Raw genomic sequence first — 21,681 nt, 5'->3', positions numbered from 1 at the left:
ATGTTAGTTTAATTCATAGAACCATCTCTAGTTGGACCTCCATAACAACACATTATAAACTCTTGGGAAACTATTCTGATAACTCATTCCTTCCATCATGTACGTATTTTAATTATGTGACTCTCTGAGAGGAATTTTTCCCCATGTTCTTTAGGCCTTACTTCATCCCTATGCTCAGATAAGTAAGTCGAAGACTAAGTTGAAGGCAAGTCTGGGTTTGATAGATATATATCATTGTGCATACCAGTAAAACAGTGTGATGCTCTCCTTCTCTTCTCTAGGTGTAGGGAAAAGGGGAGAGAAGGGGAGAGAAAGAGAAAAACTGACTTGGAGATTAGAAGTTATAAAAGATAAAGGATGCAGATATAAGGATACAGAAAAAGAAGTAGTATTTCTGAAGAGTTTTAACCTGTCAGCTGCTCCTGTGTTCTTTATTTATGAGTAGTGTGGTGTTTCACTTGTGATGGACTAGACCAGATATCCTGGATACAGATCTAATACATGTTGATGTTTTGGTGGGAGAGGTAAGAAAGATCTGGAACATGGAATGCTGCTAAGGAGGGAGAATCAGGAAGTCGCCTCAGTGGAGAAGTGTAATGCCTGATGAGCAGGATAAAGATGTTAACCTCACAATTTTGTCATGGTCACAAATTCTTACCACAATATTTCTCAAGTTATTTTATTTTCTGATCTACTTATTTTAGAAAATATCAATTCAAGATAGACTTTTTCCCATAGAGAGTAAAAGCAATATTCACCTAATGTATACATCCAAATCTGATGAGAAGGTAAAGTGATTAGTTAGTAAAACACCTTGTTTATTTTCATTCCCAAATATGTCAACCTTGGAAATACATTTTTCTTTAAGTGAGCTTTGTTTTTTCCTTAATCCAGTTGACATACCAGGATACCTTGGTATATATTCCATATTTTCCTTTCACTGCACACTCTTCACCCCAGCTAATAATTCCAGTTAAGAAACTGATGCCTTCCACCTCAGTAACATGGGGTCCCCCACTATCTCCTTGGCATGAATCTTTACCTCCCTCATGGAAGCCAGCACAGAACATGTTATTATAGATGGTGAACTTTGTGGAGCGAAGGCATGTGGCTCGGTCAACAAGTGGAACTTTAAGGTACTGAAGAATTGAAGCTGATCTCCCTCTGTTGAAGACTCTCCCCCAGCCACTCACATAGCCTGACCCAAATTTGAGGAAGATGTTTGTGTATTCCCTGTCAGCAATACAGATGGGTGTTACATAGCTGTTTAGCGTTAAGGGTGTATCCAATTCCAGAAGGGCAATGTCATGGCTGTACTTATTAATAGTTGCATTGTAGCTATGGTGAGGAATAGCACGAATCACATTTCGCTTTTGCTCTGTATGTTCCTCCTTCTCGGTGTTATGTTCACCTATTGAAAACAAATTTCTTTGTCAGTCACTGTGTTTCTCATAGAGACACACATTTTCCAAGTGTCCACCTAGGATCAATTACGTAACTAGCATTTCATCCACTGAAAACAAAATTTTCTTCAGTCACGCATATTCTTTCACACAAAGAAAGCAATTTTCAAAGTACCACTCGGCATAACTGAATTACATGGCAAGTATCAAAAATCTCAGTCTTACATTGGTATGATTTGGTTAAAATGTAATAAGGGCTGATGCATTTTCAGACCAAAAAGTGATTCAGGACCCATCATAGAGATGGTTCTGTTCATCCTTGCTGTTACAAGTCTTATGTTCTTCACAGGTGATAATGAATCTACTTGTCATGAATTATTTTAGGCTTTCTCAATTTCAAGTATTTTGACCCCTTTTTGCACACAAATAATACATTGATTTGATGATTTATTCAAATGTTAGCTGAGGGCCCAGTACATGTTGTGCCAGGCACTATAGATACACAGATCATTGTTATGACACAGCCTTTGGGAAGGCTCAGTATGGTAGGAAAATGGAGACTGTAAAAAATAATTGTTCTCCACTAACATGAGTGCTGACAAATGTAACCAAAAGAACTTTGGGAGGCATGCAGGATGAAGCAAATTGAGTTTTGAAAATATGGCCCCCCTATCAGTAGCCCAACTTATTTAATAATGATCTTATTAGACCTTGGTAAAATATAATATACTAATCTTACAGAAGGTCTAGTGGTGCTGCAGACTATTATCCTTTTTTATTTACCTGCAATAACGGTAATTTTAATACCAGGTTCAATACAGTGGGCTGCAGTTACGACCCATTTTTCATTAATGATGGAACCTCCACAGAATGCATCAATTTTACCATTCAGAAGGACCTGTGGAAACAAAGTTATGAATCTTATTATATAACATATTCGATTCAGAGCAAAATAAATAAGTGTGCTGTTTATAAGAGTGGGCCAACGGTTGGCTTCTATGTGCTGGCAGACCTGAAGTGTTTCTGGGAGGTGTCCTCATTGCAGATGAATTAATGTTTCGGGAGCACAATCAAAAAAGCCATTTCTGTAACTGCCTTGAGGAGAATGTACAGTGAGAGCCAGAGGGAGCTCTGGATGAGGCAAATATGAGGGGACAGCTACTTTTGGAGATCTGGGGTCCTCAGATTCCATTTCCAGGTGAGTCAGATTCTCTGTTGGCACGAATTGTACATTGAGAAATGCACTGACTTGACTCCTTGAGATCAGTAGTTATTGTTGAGTCTCCTGTCCCTGAATGAGAAAACCTTTTTGCTGCAGGTTATTTGAAGAGGAAAATTATTGATTTTTTTAGGAGATCTTTTCAAGCTCCTTCTAAACAAGAATATTATGAAATGAAACCTATGGCCTCCATACGGGCTATGTTTATGGCCATCTAGGCAATGAGGAACAGCAAGACTCATGTACTCCATCCATATCCGACTGCCCCTGGTTAATGTGTCAGCTACCTTTGTACTAAAAGGTCTATATAGCTATGCCTTATTTGGGGGCCAGTGGACAAAGGTGTTTAGGAGCTGCTTTGAGCCTGGGCATTATTAGACAAGAGGCCACTCCAGTCTTTCATCTGTACATTAATTGCACGGAGTGGACAATGAATATTTTCACTACCTCAATGACTAGATTAACTTGGAGAATTTCACTTCCATGGTAAGCAAGGACCTTGATCCACCTCTTAAGGAAAAAAGCTGAGAATGAGAACATAGCCCAATATTGGAGGAAACTAAAAGAATTTAATATTCAGTCCAGTTTACAAGTAGAAAGTAAATACTTTAAAAAATAATGACCAGCACTACAACCTAAAATCCATACAAAGTATATTATTTAAACATATTTTTTCTCTTTAAAATCATCCCCATTTTTAGGAGATAGCCAAGTTAAGACTGATTTATTTACAAAATAAACCTAATTCTAAAAAAAAAAAAAAAAGTTTCTGACCCCCTTTCCATACTCTAGCTTTCCCTCTCATTCTAACTGTTGCTTTTTATTTTGAAAAGTTGCAAAAATATAGAAAAAGTCACATAATATAATAAACTCCATTGTACCTACTACATAAACTTAACAATCTTCTTAATTTTGGGGGAGCATTTATTGATAACTTACTATGGACTAATCATTGTGCTAAGCATTTTATGTACATTTAATACAACACATTGGGGAGTGATATTAATATTTCCATTTATAATGTGCTGAGTTTTAGATATGCACATTAAATTGCCCTAAGGTTAGTGGTGAAACTAGGATGCAAACCCTAGTCTGACTGGCTTCAGAATCTATGCTTCTAAGTATCCAGTATTTCTCCAGTGTGGTTGGTGGAACAATTGCAGTAGAATCATCTAGGATGCTTGAAAATGCAGATTTGGAGGCTCACCCAGACTTAATCAGAATATTTAGGGGATGGGACGAGAGAAAATGAAGATCTGTGGAATATCCTTATGCATAATTAAGTTTGAAAAATTATATTTCAGAATTCCCAATGGTTGGTGACCTTTATGTTTTAAAAGTGCTCATTCTGGGCAGATCAGGCTACATAAATTATGGGGCTCAGTCCAAAATGAACATGTGGGACCTCCTGTTCAAAAGCCAGAAAACAATGACATCGAAGACACTAAAATACAAATTTTTTTCTTCTGTGGTTTCTGGCAGTCTATCAGGTTGTTATTATTTTATTAATTTTTAAATATGTTTTATTGATTTTTTGATAGAAATATCGATGTGAGAGAGAAACATTAATCAGCTGCCTCCTGCATGCCCCCTACTGGGGATTAAGCCCGAAACTGAGGCATGTGCCCTGACTGGGAATCAAACCCGGAACTCTCAGTCCATGGGATGATGCTCAATCCACTGAGCCACATCGGCTTGACTATCAGGTTGTTTTTATTATTATTTTTTTATGAATTTTTATTTATTTTTTTGTTACAGATATTTTACCTTTTTACCCCATTGGCACCCCCCACCCCACCCCACCTCCGCCCCGTCCCCGGCTTAGTTGTCCATGTCCATTGGTCATGCATACATGCATATAAGTTCTGTGGTTTATCTCTTCCCACCCCCCCCACCCCCCCGCCCCCTCTTCTGAGGGATGTCAGTCGGTGCTCTACTTCCATGTTTCTGGGTCTACTGTATTCCTCAGACTGTTATATTCATTATATTCCGAATATAAATGAGATCATGTGGTATTTGTCTTTTTCTGCTTGGCTTCTTTCACTTAGGATAATACTTTCCAGGTCCCTCCATGTCATCTCAAAGGATAAGAGATCTTTCTTTCTTACCGCTGCATAGTACTCCATTGTGTATATGTACCACAGCTTTTTTATCCATTCGTCTACTGGTGGACACTTGGGCTGTTTCCAGATCTTGGCTATTGTAAATAGTGCTGCTATGAACATGGGGGTACATATATTCTTTCTGATTGGTGTTTCAGGCTTCTTAGGGTATATTCCCAGCAGTGGGATCACTGGGTCAAATGGAAGTTCAATTTTTAATTTTTTGAGGTAGCACCATATTGTTTTCCATAGCGGCTGCACCAGTCTGTATTCCCACCAGCAGTGTACTACAGTCCCCTTTTCTCCACACCCTCGCCAACACTTGTTGTTTGATGATTTGTTGATGGCGGCCATTCTGACAGGTGTGAGGTGATACCTCATTGTTGTTTTAATTTGCATCTCTCTGATGATTAGTGATGTTGAACATTTCTTCATATGTCTTTTGGTCATTTGTATGTCCTGTTTGGAGAGGTGTCTATTCAGCTCCTCTGCCCATTTTTTAATGGGGTTCTTTGTCTTCCTTTTGTGGAGTTGTATGAGCACTCTATATATATTGGAGATTAACCCCTTATCTGATACATCATTGGCAATGATGTTCTCTCATACAGTGGGTTGCCATTCCATTTTGATGATTGTGTATTTTGCTGTGCAGAAGCTTTTTAGTTTGATGTAGTCCCATGTGTTCATTTTATCAGGTTGTTTTTAATTTATTATTTAATGTCATGCTTCCTTAGGCATGGGAAGTATTTACTGGGAGGGCAGATAATCACTGGTGCCCAGGAGCTGACATTGAAATTTAGCATGCAAGTATGCATACCCTCCTCCCACCAGACTGATGCCCTGTGCCCAAGCAATAGTAAGGATAAATTAATCTTTCCTTTCCACTGGCCCACTGCAGCAATCAACCGCAGAGTAGGGATTCCCAAGGGATTGCAACTTCCATGCCAGGATGTGCTCAGTACTTGGAATGGAGGTGGGCAGGAAGCTCACCTCCACCATTCACCCTCCAAATGTTCTGTGACACATTTTTGGTCCCGAGATGCCCCTTCCAAAGATGGCATAGGTTGTGTGAACCCAACCTTAATCTTCCCTGTGACGGTGCAGGAAGAGGATGACAGTGGTAACTCATGGGGATAAGTAGGAGGACTATGCCAGTGTGCCATGGTTTGGGGGTGGCAGTGGCCACTGTGCAAGTGTGAGAGGGGAGAGGAAGGGCTGGCCAAGGCACCAGGGGACAGGGGGTAGGAGGTCAAGAATCCATTCTCTTGGGTTACTGAGAAATGAGACTGCAGTGATTTGAGGTTCCAAGTCCCCAGCTCATGTGTGACCCTTGTATCATTGGACTTGAGTTATAAAACACAAATGCAAAGCATTGAACTTCAAATGTGGGACCCTTCTGAATGCACAGCCTTGTGCAAATGCACTGGTCACAAGCTCATGAGGCTGGCCCTGACTCCAAGTGATTTTCATCACAAAGCAAATAAGAGCAATATTGTTCTATATTGGTCCTAATGGTTACAACTGAATATCTCTGATCAAGTAACCAGAGTTAAGAATTCCCAAGTAACAGGGGTTAAGAATTCACTTCTGTATTAGAGGTGAATTAGACATCTTTCAGCTTAATGGTCTAGTTAGGCCAGACTAAATGATACCCATAACCCCTGAGCACAGAAACTATGATGTAGCCAATCTGACTCCATCCAAAAACTTGCTGTCAGAGCTTCTATTACGTTCTGGTGGATGATCAAGAAATATGGCTATGTTCTTTTAAGCCTAAAGAGCACTTTCTGCCAATCCCTGATTAGTATTAGAAATTTTAGGAAATGTCTTCATCATGAAAAAGCCCTAAGATATATTTGCATTTAAAGATATTACAAACAATTTGTTTGCTTGACTACTTCAAGATCACAGCTATCTAGATATTACTTATTTGGGGATGAGCTATCTGCTTGGCCGAGGACAAGTTCTTGTAAGTCATCCCTTATTAGAATAATGGGGTAAATAAGAAAGCATATGTTCTGAGCAAGTCATCTGAGTTCTGACCTGTCAAACATTTCCATGTTTGTCATGACCTAACAGGAGCCCGTTTTCTCCTTTTCAGACACACACAGATACACACCAAATAGATCCACATGCATCTACAAAATACATATTTACATAACTGTTCTGATGCTCTTCATCAACATTGCCAACCCAGAGTAACAGCTGTTGCCCTGTTGTTCACTTTCTAACATTTTAACTTGAACCTGGCCTTTCCTTGTGATTTTAGTAAACCTTTATTCTCCCTACCTAGCCACCTCCAGCCTTACAATAGCATTTTTCTATGTTTGCATACTTATTCTCTCTCATATAAAAAGCAAAACCATTTCTGCATGATGTATAGCTTGTTATGCCCACAGGTGTAATTCACCAAGCCCTAAGCACAAAGGCAATGCTCACTTTTAGTTTTTAGTGACTAGTTAACTAGGATAGTCATTGAAATAAAGATTTTGTCAAACCGTCCTAGAGAAGAATAGTCTAAATGTTCTGTGTAAAATAGTTTTGTGGGGCCAGGAGAGATTTCATTTGTCGTCTTTTTATTTCTTCTAATTGTAACTTTATCATCTGAGCTAGAAAAAATAGAGGGTTAACTTTTCCAAGTGAAGATGTTTCTATAGTCTTAGGATCTTGATATAACATCTTCCTAACAATCCCCTGACCCCACAAAAAAGAAAAAAAGAGTTCTATTTCATACATATGGTAACTTTGCATGCTGTCTGCCATGGGTGTGTGTCCTAATAGAATGGAAATAATTGGGTCTGTGTGGGTAGCTATACAGCTCAAGAGCTCAGGTCCCTTTAAGAATAGCTTCAGGCCAAAGCTGAGGAAAGCCCAGGCTGAGGAAAATGCTAAAACATTTTAGGATTCTTTAGGCCAAGAATAGAATAAAGAAGACAGCCATATTATGTCTTTTAAACACTTAAATACTGATTATTGCATATGATACAACCTAATATAAAGGACAGGGAAAGCTTGAGGACCTGGCTTCCATTCTATTCCACCCATGATAAAACAAAAAATAGAAGACCAGATACTTGGCATACAGGGCAGGACATATTCTAAGCCAAGGCAGAAGAGGTTGAAGGAACCTTTGGGGTAAGTTTATGTGCTCAGAATTGTCAGCTGACAGGATCAAGGGTGCGGGACCAAAACCAAATAAATCTTTGAAAATAAGCCAATCAGATAAAGACAAGTATACCATGATCTCACTTATTTGTGGAATCTAATGAATAAAATAAGCTGATGAACAAAATAGACCCAGAGACATGGAAGTAAGGAACTTATATGCGTATATGCATAACCAATGGACACAGTGTGGTGAAGGTGGGGGAAGAGGGTGTCAATTGGGTAAAAAGGAGGGTCATCTGTAATAAAAAAATAATTAATTAATTTTAAAAAGTTAAAATCTGCTCTGAAAAAAAAAAAAAAAAACTTGGAAAGCCTCAACACCACCTAGCTTCCTCAAATCTCTCACTATTAAACTGTTGATGAAGTTGGTCTTGTAGAATAGGTGTTGCAATTTCCCCTTTCTCTAATGTTCAAAAGTTCATTGCTTCCCTATGCAGCTGTATGAAATTCAAGTCTTGCTTATGTTCCTACTCCGCCAAGGAGACTAAGGATGTACTGACTCAAGAAAATAGCCATTCTGTTCCTTCATAATGCACATAACCCTTTAGCTTCCTCTCTTCCCTCCTGAAGTGTCCCTGCAGAGTCCCTACCTCCTTACCCCAAGCTAAAGTGGTTCTGAGCCCACCACTGGGCACCTGGAGAGAAAATGAAGGAATTTGGCCTTGCACCTCCTCCCACCTCTCTCAGTCCTTCTGTCATAGTGATGCCAGTTTCAAGTTAGGGAGGCCGGACCTTTGAAGTTGGGGGTCCGGGTGGGGCTTTGAAGGCAAGAACCAATGGAGGTTCTGGGAAGTGTCCATTGAAATCACAGCAGATGAGGAGGCCTTGTCGCCAGGCTCAGATGTGAGCCCTAGAATGAGGTAAGAAATGAACACAACCACAGACAGGCCACATGGAAGGTGAACATAGCTCCTCATGGTCTCAAAGATATCCCCTAGCCTACTCTAATCTCCTCCTAGGTAAACCAATGCCCTCGACATTCTCCCCATGAGATTATCGGAAACTGCTGTCCTCAGTGACAGAAGAGCTCTTCAAGTCAACCAGCGGTTCCTCCCAGTGTTTCCCTGAACATGTAGCTGACCCTGTGGTTAGAAAGGGCTTTTCTAACCAGGGCCAGAACCTGCCTACCTACCTGTAACTTTCACTCATAAATCCAAAATAATCTTCTTCCCCTTCACCCCGTGGCACTTTAGCTCTTGTAAACAGCTTACTTAACCCTTTTATTTATTTAATAGACTAAAACATTTCCAGTTCATTTAAATTGTCTTTACTCCAGCTGAAATTCAACTCCCTATGTTATTTGTGAGATTTCTTCATCTTAGTGGTTGCTTTATCCCCCCACTCCATTTTGTGAAGCATCACCATTTTGAATCACTCTTTTCTAGGTAACATTGCTAAACAGTATTTTCTATTTCATTGCCATAGAATATTTTGACCTTTGAAACTCCAGCTATTGCTTACTTTCTCTTGATGCTTTGGGCTGCAGCAGGTGCATGGCAGTCTTTCCTGCAATCAAATCAAGTATTTTCACCCTGCATATTAATGGTGATGAGGTGGAGATGGTTCTTCTACAAATAAGAGATTCTAGTTTGTTTCATTTATGTTTGTTCTTTGTCTAAAAGTGACTTTGGATACTCAATTTATCTCATATTTTTAAAAACAAGTAACCTTTTATGAGAAACTGGGTGGAGGTGGGTGTGGACAGTTATCTGGTGAGGATGGAAACAATGTGGAAATATGACTGGGTCATTCTTAAGTATCCTAGAAAGTAGCTCAGTTATTCACCTTTGGGAAAAAAAACTAAACCTAGTACTGTGGGTCTTCAGTCAGTAATCTTACTTCATGTGGGTAAAATAGGGAGGGAATGTGTATGCACACATGTGTGCATACATGTGGATAAGTGATCTGGAACATTCCAAATGATCTTAGCTTGATAGGAAACAGATAACAGGTATATTAACTACAAGTGTGCAGTGAGGACATGACAGATTTGAAATGATGTGTGTCATTTATATTTTCTTCCTCACAGTACAACTGTAATCACCGTCTAATAGATCTTTTCTGCTTAAAAGAAAAAAATAGCTTGCTAGAGTAAAACTTCTATTAGGAAACACTTGCATTGTTAAAACATTGTCAAACACCTGTCTTAAAGGGGATGTGTAGGAAACAGATATTATGTGACTCAATTGAGACTTTACAAAATCCTATATTTTTATCTCTCATTTAAATATATTTAATGCCATTTAATTTTTGGGAGGACAAGGAACATGCTAAACCTACAATGCATGCATTCTGGGATTTTTAAAAAAATTTTTTTAAAAATGTGAAGTCATCTTCTTAGCTAATGAAACACCCCTGGGTGACTGGATCCTTCACTCTTGGCACTGCTTTATATCCCACAGTTCCAAGGAAGATAATAATTATAAAGTATAATTTTTTGTTCTAAACATCTTACCCATGGAAGTTGGATACAGAATGAATGAAAATACACAAGAACACGGATAGTAAAATTAGAATTAAATGCATGGATGTTAAATAAAGTAAAGCATAATTGGAGTGGCTGACCCAAGAGGGAGTGTTCAAGGAGATGTGGATGAAGGTCAAAGGTGAGTCTTATCAAGAGTCAAGAATGAAAGCAAAGATGTAGGTGAGTGAAGGAAGCAGCACTGGCAGGATGCTTAAGTAGGGGACAGAGGGGGTGTAAATGAACATATAGTGTATTGTATTGTCTATAAGATTTTGTAAAGTTTTGGATGTGATGGTCTACAACCTTTCAGTACAATTCTTCAGAATTTCTGTGCCAAATCCCTATTTTCCAGGAATAGCTTCAATATCTTATACCCATTGTATTGAATAAATGTGGGTAATCTGAAGAATCCTGGATAGATACATAGCTAGTTCCAGAAAATTCCAGTAGTGTTAAACCTGGAGACATTTACCTGATCCTAGCTTAAAACTTACCTGTTGGATGATCAAACAGTCTTTAAAGCTATTGGTCTCTGATGGCAAATATTCAAACCTCAGTAGAGGGGTTTAGTGAAACATCCTGCAGATTACCACAAAATCACATGACTGTGGCCACTAGGGAGTTTTATGTTAGACTCAACTATTATAAGCACAGTCCAATAGAACTTTCTGTGATGATGAAAATGTTCTGTATCCCCACTTTCCAGTATGGCTATTGTGTACTTGAAATGTGGCAGGTGTGACTGAGGAAGTGAATTTTAAATTTGATTTGATGGTAGTTAAATTTAAATAGCCACATGTGGCAAATAGTTACCGTATTGGACAGCACAACTTTATATAAGGACCAGCCTGCATCTTTGTCTCTGGGCCTACTCCTCTCAAGTGGAATCACTTAGGCTTTAGATATAACCAGTTATAACTCAGATTTTGCTACAAATTTAGCTATTGGTTGTCACCTCAAAAATGTGCACAGGTGATTCTCATGTGGGTTGTCTACAGTTCACACCTGGAGGAATGTGCGATTAGGTACAATGAATCCACTATTTGGGGTTTGGGGACTTAGTTTCTATAAGATTGCTTCCTTTGGACCATTGGATTTCAAATTATACTGTGCATTCTAATTACCGAAAGGGCTTGTTGCGCACAAATTGCTTGGCCCCACCCCCAGAGACTCTGATTTGGTAGGTCTAGAATGTAGCATGAAAATTTGCATTCCTAACGAGTTTCCAGGTGATTCTCATACTATCACACTTTGAGAACCACAGGCTTGGACCAAGCCCCTATCGTATAACCTGGTTCCAATAGCCTTGTTCTTGTCTTAATGCTTCCTACTTGAGTCCTTTTTAAGATCCCTTAGAAATAATACAGTTTTTCTGGACCTAGAGATTTTCTGATTCTTACCAGTTCTGCCAGGGCTGAAGCTAAAGTAGTACCCTGAACCACAGTACCTGTGACCTCACATCCAACCCTCCCTATTGCTTGTCTGGAATCCTGTTATGCTATTTCCTTGATGCCAAACTCTCCTTGACCTTGTATAGTAACTATCTCTGAACTTCTCTTTCACCAGCATCCCACCCATGGGGGCTTCCAATATTGTATAGTGCTAAACTTGCCTAAACACTCCACATCTACATAGGTCTACCTAGAGTGCAAGCCTCAGCCTCCCACCTGGCCTGCCCCTTGCCCTCCAGTTTTGACACACCATCAATATAGAGTACCTGCCAAGGGAATTGACCTGGTTTGGCATTTTTTCCACCAACAACTCGAGTGAAGTCATTAAATGGTTGGGTGTTTTGAGTTACATTATCCACAAGTGTTTCATCTTCAGTAGAATTTTCATAGTCCATATTGGAAAAAATAGTCTCAGCACGGGTGAGCTTCTGAGAATTGAGTGAAATAGAAACTTTCCCACATGGAAATGGCACTAGAAAGATGAGAAAAATAATAGTATTTGACTATTTCTCATTGGCAAACAGAACATTTATTACAAAGGTTGAAAAGAAGGCCCATCCTTGTCACTTCTGAAAATTTGGCCCATCAATATTTTTTAATCTAATCAATAAATATAGTTTCAAACTAAAAGGTTAATTGCATTATTTTCATGGAAAGTTTTCATACCCTTCATAAAAAGAACATTTGGCTCAAGAATTCATCATCTTTATGAAAATAAGATAAGAGTTCCAGAATCAATTCTGTAAGACTTTTATAAAGTATAATGACTTTCTGTGTAGATTTTTTTTTCCCCTAAAAAGTCTTATTCCCAAGTACTGTCCCTGAATAGAAGTCTGATTATTGGTGCCTTGTAATTTTAACTTTAGAATTAGGTAAATAGGATTTCTGCCACTTATTGTTAATAGAATTATTTTTGTATTCTAGAATGCCTTCTAGATTCCAAGATGGATTTTAGTTTTCTCTTGGGGGTTGGGGATCCTTATGATTTAATTATCTGACTGTCAAGTATTCACCAAATAAAGTATTAATGTGATTATCATAGTCATATCCACCTGGAAACTGACCACCTTTTTACCTTGGGTTGGTTTATTTCCCAAAGAAAATAAATTGTCTACTGATGCATTAGGGACAACCAGAATGGAAATTTGTAGTCAAGCAAAGTCACCTTACATTTCATTTTCATTTCTCACATTCCTTCCAGCCACATTCCTTATAACAGACATTTCTATAGCAACCAGCTGCAGCAAAGTATCATGAAGACTGCATGTGGTTGGGAAAACAGGAAATTTGTTCAAAATACTTATGTATAAATATAAATCATCAATGGTTAGAGGAACAGGACCATTATTATTGAAAGGCAGAAATGCTTATTTTAGTCTTGGCCTACTTATTGTGCTAACGATAAGGCTATTGTACTAACGATAAGGCTATATTCAGATATAACACTTAATATTTGGAGGTGATTCTTAATTCTTTTCTTTTCTCTCTTATAATATAGAAGGATTTATAAGGATTTAGCTACTATGCCATCTGTTTACACTGAAACATCATTTCAGATCTGTCATGTCCTCCTCACTGCACACTTGTATAAGTGTTATATATATTCTCCTTCCAAGTAGGCTGGATTTGAAGCAGTGTATGTGAAGAACCAGGTGGGACAAACAAGTAGGTCCTAGAAGCATTAAATACTCTTTATTTTAGTTGCAGCATGAATACTCTTGGCTTTCAGTCTTTTCTTTAATTTCCTCTGCTGAGATAGGTATTGAACCCAATTACAGAGGAATGGTGCATGATATAATGCACCAATTTAATAAGATATCAGGCTTTGGAAATGCAAAATTAATTGTATGTTGTTTCAACTAGGCCCCTCATTTATCAAGTATAACTGATTCTGCAGAACCTACATTAAATTTTTTTTTTTTAGAGAAGAAGGGAAAGGGAGAGAGAGAGAGAGAAACATCAATGAGAGAGAACATTGATTGGCCCCCTCCGGCATACCCTCACTGGGGATTTGGCCCATAACTTGGGCATGTGCCCTGACCAGGAATCAAACCAGCGACCTCTTGGTGCATGGGTTGATGCTCAACCACTGAGCCACACCAGCTGCGTAGAACCTACATTTTTAGAAATTGAAGTTTCTATTGCTTTCATTAACTGAGAATAGCCATATGAATCTGAAATGGTGATGTTCTGAATAAACCAGTCAGCTGTCAACATGTTGGCGTGGTAAACATGACTGGGAAACACTGCTTTGTCCATTGCTAAATAGATGGACTGTGCTGAGCTGCCTGGCACAGCTTAAAACAGGTGGTTGTCAGAACTATTCTGATGCCAAAGCTGTAAACTCAGCCTGAGACCCAAGGACAGGAAATAACTTTCTCAGAGGAAACCAGCCACACCTTGGCAGCATCATGTTGTTAAAATTCACCATACTTGTACTACAACTCTATCAGTCAATGCTTTAGATGTCTTTCATGGCATAGATTTACTACGTTAACTTGACTGGATGAATTACATAAAGCACACAAATCAATTGCTTTATGACATAAAAGTCAAAGTAAAAAATGTACACATGGAAAATAATTCAGACTACGGACATTTACAGAATTTCTTTTTAAAATGATGATGCATCTGGAAAAATTAATTTTTCCAATTCATGTGACTACTCTTTTCTATGATTTCAAAAGAAAGTAGAAAAAAGTAGGGATGATAATTATGTGGGCTAGTTAAAATGCTAATGGTTCAAATATAGACTTAGAGAATGTATCTGCCAAGATTTAAAACATTTTTTTTAGATTTTGACCTGCTGGTTCACAGGACTTTTGGTCTTCTGCAAGTTGGTATCCTGCAGTACAGGAGCAAAGAACCTTGTTATCTGTGCCCTTTTTACAAAACTGCTTGCACCTGCCATTCTTAATGCTGCATGTTGCATCTGAAAGAAAGCAAAATAAACAGTAATAGCATCATTTAACATGCATTTCTAAAAAGTACATAAAACTACTGACTCATGTATAGGTCAGATATAAGCTGGGACATTCATTGAGACAAGCCTAGGAGCCTTGAGCTAAGAGTAAAAAGATAAAATAAAATAAGGCATATAATCGTGGTAGCAATATATTTGATTAGACGTAACACAAAAGATTCGGATATTCTACTTTCACTAGATCATGGACTACAATGTAAATATTTATTAAATATAACACATATTCAGAAAAGTACTCAGAACTTTAGTATAAATTTTTCATAAAGGGGATTCACATGTTTAAACCCTAAACAGAACAATACGTAGGATGTTATCAACACTGTGGAAACTCTCCTAATGCCTCCTTTCAATCACTATACTATTCCTTCTTTACAAAATTACCATTACCCCAACTTCTAAAAATGTATGAGTTTTGCCTGTTCATGAAATTTATATAAATAGAAGCTCAGAGTATGCACTTCTTTTCATTTAATATTTTGACTGTGAGATTCATCCCTGTTGCTTTGTGTAGCAGTACTCCATTTACATGCTGTGTAGTTTTTCACTGTGTAAATATGACTACCTTTATTCACTCATTTTACTGTTGTTGAATACTTGAGTTGAGTTTCCAGTTTTGGGCTCTTGTTTTTGTATGATGCAGTTATGAACATTATTGTATATGTCTTTTGGTAATATATGCATGCATATTTCCTGGGTGTATACTTATGAGTGCAATTATTGAATCATGTTCAGGTTTAATAGATATTGCCAAGTAGGTTTCTAAAATAATTGTACATAGTTATTTTATTAAACATTTTTAATGTTGAGCGGGGAGGAGGGATGTTCAATGTGGGGGAGGGGGAAACATCTATAATAATTTAAAAAAAAAGATTTAAAAAATTTTTAATGTTGAAATTATTGCAGACTTCTCCCATTCCCCATATCTCATTGCCAACCTCCACCTACTCTCCCCTGTCCCTCTCTTGGCCTTCATCACACTGTTGTTCCTGTTCATGGGATATGCATATATATTCTTTAGCTAATCCCTTCAACTTCTTGATCTAGTCACCCTCACCACTCTCCCCTCTGGCACCTGCCAGTCTTTTCCAAATACCATGCTTCTGGTTCCATTTGTTCGTCAGTTTATTTTGTTCATAGATTCCACATATTAGTGAGATCATATGGTATTTGTCTTTCTCTGACTGGCTTATTTTGCTTAGCATAATACTCTCCAGGTCCCTCCATGTTGTCTCAAAAGGTAAGAGGTCTTTCTTTCTAACAGCTGCATAGTATTTCATTGTGTAAATGTACCACGGCTTTTTTTTTTTTTAATTCTTCATCTGAGGACATTTTTTCATTTATCATCAGACAGAATGGAAGGAAGGGAGGGAGGGAGGGAGGGAGAGAGAGACATTGATGTGAGAGAGACACATCGATTGGTTGCCTCCTACATGACCCCAACCAAGGCCAGGGACCAAACTGCAACCTAGGTACTTGCCCATCACCATAATTGAACCTGTGACTGAGACAATTTGATTTGCATGGCTGATGCTCTAACCATCAAGCCAACCCGCCACAACCCACCAGGGCTGTACCACAGTTTGTTTGTTTTTAATCCACTTATCTGCTGATGGACACTTGGGCTGTTTACAGATCTTGCCTATTGTAGATAACATTGCTATGAACATTAGTGAATATATTCTTCCTGACTGCTGTTTCAAGGTTCTTAGGCTATATTCCCAGAAGTGGGATTCCTAGGTCAAAGGGCAATTCCATTTTTTGAAAAATTATCTTTAGAAGAAAGCAGACTTAGGGAAGATGGCGGCAGGGAGGATCAGAGGGAGGATGAGTGTGTGAGAGAGTGAGCAAGTGTGTGAGAGAGTGTGAGTGGACGCGAAGGTGGACAACTAAACCCGAGCAGTGCAGAGACTCAGAGCAGAAGGTAACTGTGCTGTGGACAGGAGAAGCCAACTAACGTGGTAAGCGGCCCTTCAGAGCGCTTCTCCCTGCACTGCAGGGAAGTCCCACCATTTTGGAAGATTCCCAGGTCTTCCCTGGGAGGAGGCAGTGGGAGCTGCTAGGGCCCAGCAACCTGAGCCCACCAGCACACTTGGCACCATAGGACCAGGGGACACTCTGTGACAAAACAGACCAGTGCACAGTAGTGGAGCTCCCAAGGTGCTGGTCGTGGAAGCTGCAGACAGCCTGGAGCTCAGCACCATCCCCCATATAGCAGCCCAATCAGAGTTGAGATATACCCCCAGCAACAGAGGCTGGGGAGCAGACATCCATCCCCAGGCAACAGAAACACAGACCAGCAGCTGAGACTCATCCCCAAAAACTACAACAATAGCTGAGCAGGAGTTGAGCCCCACAGGGCAGCAGCATGCCCCAGCTTCCAGTAGCTAAACTTGGGGCTCCACAGAGGCCGGTGTGGTCCAGTAGCTCAAGATCAGTGGGAAGCCTAAGCCTGAGAGAGACTGGTGCCATGCAGCTGCCCACCCATGGGACCTGCAGGGTATGAGGGCACCAGAAAGGCTTGTGCCACCCAGCAGGGACTGTGCGATCCAGTTACCCATGGGACCTGCGGGGTGCTGAAGCACCAGAGAGGCCTGCATGACCCAGCAAGAATGGTGCCATCCAGTTACCCATGGGACCTGTGGGGTGCTAAAGCACCAGAGAGGCCTGTGCCACCTAGCAGGGACTGCACAATCTAGTTACCCATAGGGGCTGGTGGTGCAGAAGCACCAGAGAGGCCTGTGTGACCCAGCAGGGACTGTGCCATCTAGTTACCCACTGGACCTACGGGGTGCTGACGTACCAGAGAGGCCTGTGTGACCCAGCAGCCCATAACATAGGCATAGAGCCAGGTCCCCAAAGGATCTATGTGATCCAGTTACCTATGGGACCTGCAGAGTGCAGGGGCACCAGGAAGGCCTGTGCGACCCACCTGTGCACAAGACTGGCATAGAGAATGTGAAAAATGGAGGTGGAGTGAATAGAAGCTACACAGATAATCTCCCAGGACCAAACGGAAATTACAACTAAAATAAAGATAAATCCTCAGACAAAAAGCAACAGAAAAGCAGCAGGACAAGACCTTAAAACCAGGGACACTGGTAGGATCTGAGGAGGAGTGAGAGGGTGGAGGGATGGGAGCCCAGGGTTAGCAGCAGTCTTAGCTGTGAGCAGCACCTTTGGGGAATAAAGACCAAGCCCGCTCCACAGTGCAGAGAGAAGAACAGAGCACTAAAATAGCCGTAGCCACTAACCTGGGGACTAATGCAGAGGGAGGGCAGACTGGGCTGGGACTCTGTGGGGACACATGGGATTTGGAGGGCACTCAGAATTTTTGCTGAGTTGAGCCCACAAAGGACAGTGGCCAGTGTGCTCCTTCCCCAAGCTGTGAGGAAAAGCAGCAGCCGCACCCCACCCTGAAGATTCAGCCTTTCTTAAGTGAGGCAAAGAAATGAAAATGGAGGCTCATTAATAACCAGTTTTTATCCCACCCTCTAAAAATCCTCTTATGCAGAACACCAGGGCTACACTACAAGGCACTGAGTGACTGAGACTAGCCACAAGGAAAAAGCTAGAGGATAACTGAACCATTCCTGGGCTTGTAAATCTACCCAGGAAAGTAAGACTTGACATTGGTGTTTAACGTGGGCCCACCTAGGCTCATCCAAACCCAGCAGAGGGAGCCACAAACTGCAGAACACCACATCCACAGGGAAATTTGGCAGGCTCAAAAAACCAATGAGATAGCCAAAATGGTGAAACAAAGGAACAAATCGCAAATGAAAGAACAAGAGAACTCTATGAAAGATGAGATAAATTAAACACAGCTAAGCAAATGATCAGAGATTGAGTTCAGAGCCATGATCTTGAGGAGGCTCAACAGCATGTGTAAGTACATCAGCACCATGAGTAAAGATATAGAAACACTGAAAACCAACCAAGTGGAAATGAAGAATGACACAGCAGAAAGAAAGAACGGATTGGAAGGACTAGTCAGCAGAGTAGAGGAAGCTAAGGACCAGATCAGTGAATTAGAAGACAGGGTAGAAAAATATCAACCAATCAGAAAACTAAAAGCAAAAAAAAAACACTTAAAAAAACAGGAACACAGCTTAAGAGAACTATAAGATGACTGGAAATATAATAATATTAGGATTGTAGGAGTCGCGGAAGAGTAGAAAATGGGCAAGGGTTAGAGAATATATTTGAAGAAATAGTGACAGAAAACTTCCCTAACTTGGTGAAGGAAGAAGGCATTCAATTTCAAGAAGCACAGAGAGCCCCAAGTAAGAACCCAAATAGGCCCACACCAAGACACATAGTAATTAAAAATGCCAAAAATTAAAGACAAAGTGCGAATCCTAAAGGCAGCAAGAGATAAGAAACCAGTTACCTACAAAGGAATCCCCATAAGGCTCTCAGCTTACTTCTCAACCGAAACACTACAGGTCAGAAGGAAATAGCATGAAGTAATCAAGGTCATGAAAAACAAGGATCTGCCTTGGCCGGTTTGGCTCAACGGTTAGAGCATCAGCCTGCGGTCCCGAGAGACCTGGGTTCGGTTCCCGCTGAGGGCATGTACCTCGGTTGCAGTTTGTCCCCGGCCCTGGTCGGTCGTGCAGGTGGCAGCCACTCGATGCGTTCCTTTCACATCGATGTTTCTCTCTCTCTCTCTCCCTCCCACTCTACCTGAACAACAACAAAAAAAATGTCCCTGCATGAGGATAAAAAAAAAAAAAAAAAAAAACAAGTATGTGAATTCAAGACTATTCTATCTGGCAAGGCTATCATTTAAAATAAAAGGTCAAATAAAGAGCTTTCCAAAAAAAAAAAAAAAAAGGCTAAGGGAATATATTAACACCAAACCAGCACTGCAATATATGCTAAAAGGATTGCTATAATGAGTGAAATAAATAGGAAGAAAAATAGAATCACACTAAACAAAAATGGTAATAAATAAATACATGCTAATTATAACCTTAATGTCAATGGTCTGAATGCTTCGATAAAATGACACTGAATAGCTGACTAGATAAGAAAGCATGACTCACATATATGTTGTTTACAAGAGACCCACCTCACAACAAAAGACTCACATAGGTTGAAAGTAAATGGATGGAAAAAAATCTTTCAAGCAAACAGAAAGCAAAAAAGAAGCTGGAGTAGCAATACTCATATGTGATAAGGTAGAGTTCAAAATGAACACCATAACTAGAGACAAAGAAGGCCATTACATAATATTGAAAAGATCTCTCCAACAGGAAGATATAATGATGGTAAACATATATGCACCCAATTTAGGAGCATGAACATATATTAAAAACCTTTTCGAGGACTTCAAAGGAAAAATCAACACCAATATAATTATAACAGGGGACTGCAATACCCAGTTGACATCACTGGATAGCTCCTCTGGACAAAAAATTAACAAGAGAACACAGACTCTAAATGAAGTGATAGATCAAATGGATTTAATAGATATCTACAGAGAATTAATCCCCAAAACCGCAGATGTCACATTCTTCTCAAGTGCACATGGTATATTCTCAAAGATAGACCACATGTTGGAACACAAACTAAGTCTATAAAAGGTCAAGAAGATTGAATTCATATCAAGCATCTTCTCAGATCACAATGGCATAAAACCATAAAATTAGAAATCAACTGCAACAAGAACAGGCAAAGACAATTGAAAATGTGGAGGCTAAAGAGCATGTTATTGAACAATGAATGGGTTACCATGGAGGTCAAGGAAGAAATTAAAAACTTCCTGGAAACCAATGAAAATGAACACACAACAACACAAAATCTATGGGATGCAACGAAAGCAGTTCTGAGAGGGAAGTTCATAGAACTACAGGCCTACCTCAAAAAAAACTAGAAAAATCTCTAATAGACTATCTAACCTCACAGCTAGAAAACTAGAAAGCAAACAAAAAGAAAAACCCAGAGCAAGTATAAGGAAGGAAATAGTAAAGATCAGAGCAGAAATAAATGACATGGAGACCAAGAAAACAATTCAAAGGATCAATGAAATAAAGAGCTGGTTCTTTGAAAAGATAAACAAGATAGATGGACCCCTAGCTAGACTCACCAGGAAACAAAGAGAAAGAATCCAAATACACAAAATCAGAAATGAAAGATGAGAAATAATAACTGACACCACAGAAATGCAAAGGATTGTTAACAGATATAATGAACAACTATATGGCAATAAATTCGACAATCTAAGTAAAATGGACAAATTTCTAGAAACACATAGTCTACCAAAACTGAACCGGAAAGAGATAGAAAACTTGAGCAGACCAATAACAAAGAAATTGAAGATGTAATCAGGACTCTCCCAGCAAACAAAAGCCCAAGCCCAGACAGCTTCACTGGGGAATTGTACCAAACATTCAAAGAAGAACTAATACCAATTGTCCTCAAACTATTTCAAAAAATTCAAGAAGAAGGAAGACTTCGAATCTCATTTAATGAGGCCAGCATAATTCTAATTCCAAAACCAGAAAACAACACTACAAAGAATGAAAATTACAGGCCAATATCTCTGAAGAACATAGATGCCAAAATCCTGAACAAAATACTAGCAAATCGAATCCAGAAATACATAAAAAAAATATTCACCATGACCAAGTGAGATTCATCCCAGGGATGCAAGGCTGGTACAATATTTGCAAATCAATAAATGTGATACACCACATAAACAAAATGAAACATAAAAATCATATGATCATATCAATAGATGCTAAAATAGCATTTGACAAAATGCAGCACCGATTTCTGATAAAAACGCTCAGTCATCTGGGAATAGAGAGATCATATCTCGACATAATGAAGGCCATATATGAAAGACCTACAGCCAATTTCATACTCAATGGGCAAAAATTA

General features: G+C 39.5%; 1 protein-coding gene across 2 annotated transcripts in view; it reads right to left on the bottom strand.

Annotated features, from left to right (window-relative positions):
- Window positions 1-494: 494 nt before the first annotated feature.
- The window catches only part of F9 (coagulation factor IX), a 48,116-nt gene continuing 26,929 nt past the window's right edge, over window positions 495-21,681 (bottom strand). The window contains exons 5-8 of one of the 2 annotated variants that reach the window (XM_036271071.1): window positions 14,614-14,742; window positions 12,077-12,282; window positions 2,187-2,301; window positions 495-1,411 (exon numbers count right to left, since the gene is read on the bottom strand). In XM_036271071.1, coding sequence (XP_036126964.1) covers window positions 864-1,411; window positions 2,187-2,301; window positions 12,077-12,282; window positions 14,614-14,742 — 998 coding nt within the window. In that variant the 3' untranslated portion in view covers window positions 495-863. The remainder of the gene's footprint in view (window positions 1,412-2,186; window positions 2,302-12,076; window positions 12,283-14,613; window positions 14,743-21,681) is intronic. The other variant, XM_036271072.1, reaches the window with a different exon arrangement.

The sequence above is a fragment of the Molossus molossus genome, unplaced genomic scaffold (assembly GCF_014108415.1).
Source record: "Molossus molossus isolate mMolMol1 unplaced genomic scaffold, mMolMol1.p scaffold_m16_p_2, whole genome shotgun sequence".
NCBI lineage: Eukaryota > Metazoa > Chordata > Mammalia > Chiroptera > Molossidae > Molossus > Molossus molossus.
This window is presented reverse-complemented; position numbering and strand designations above follow the sequence as displayed.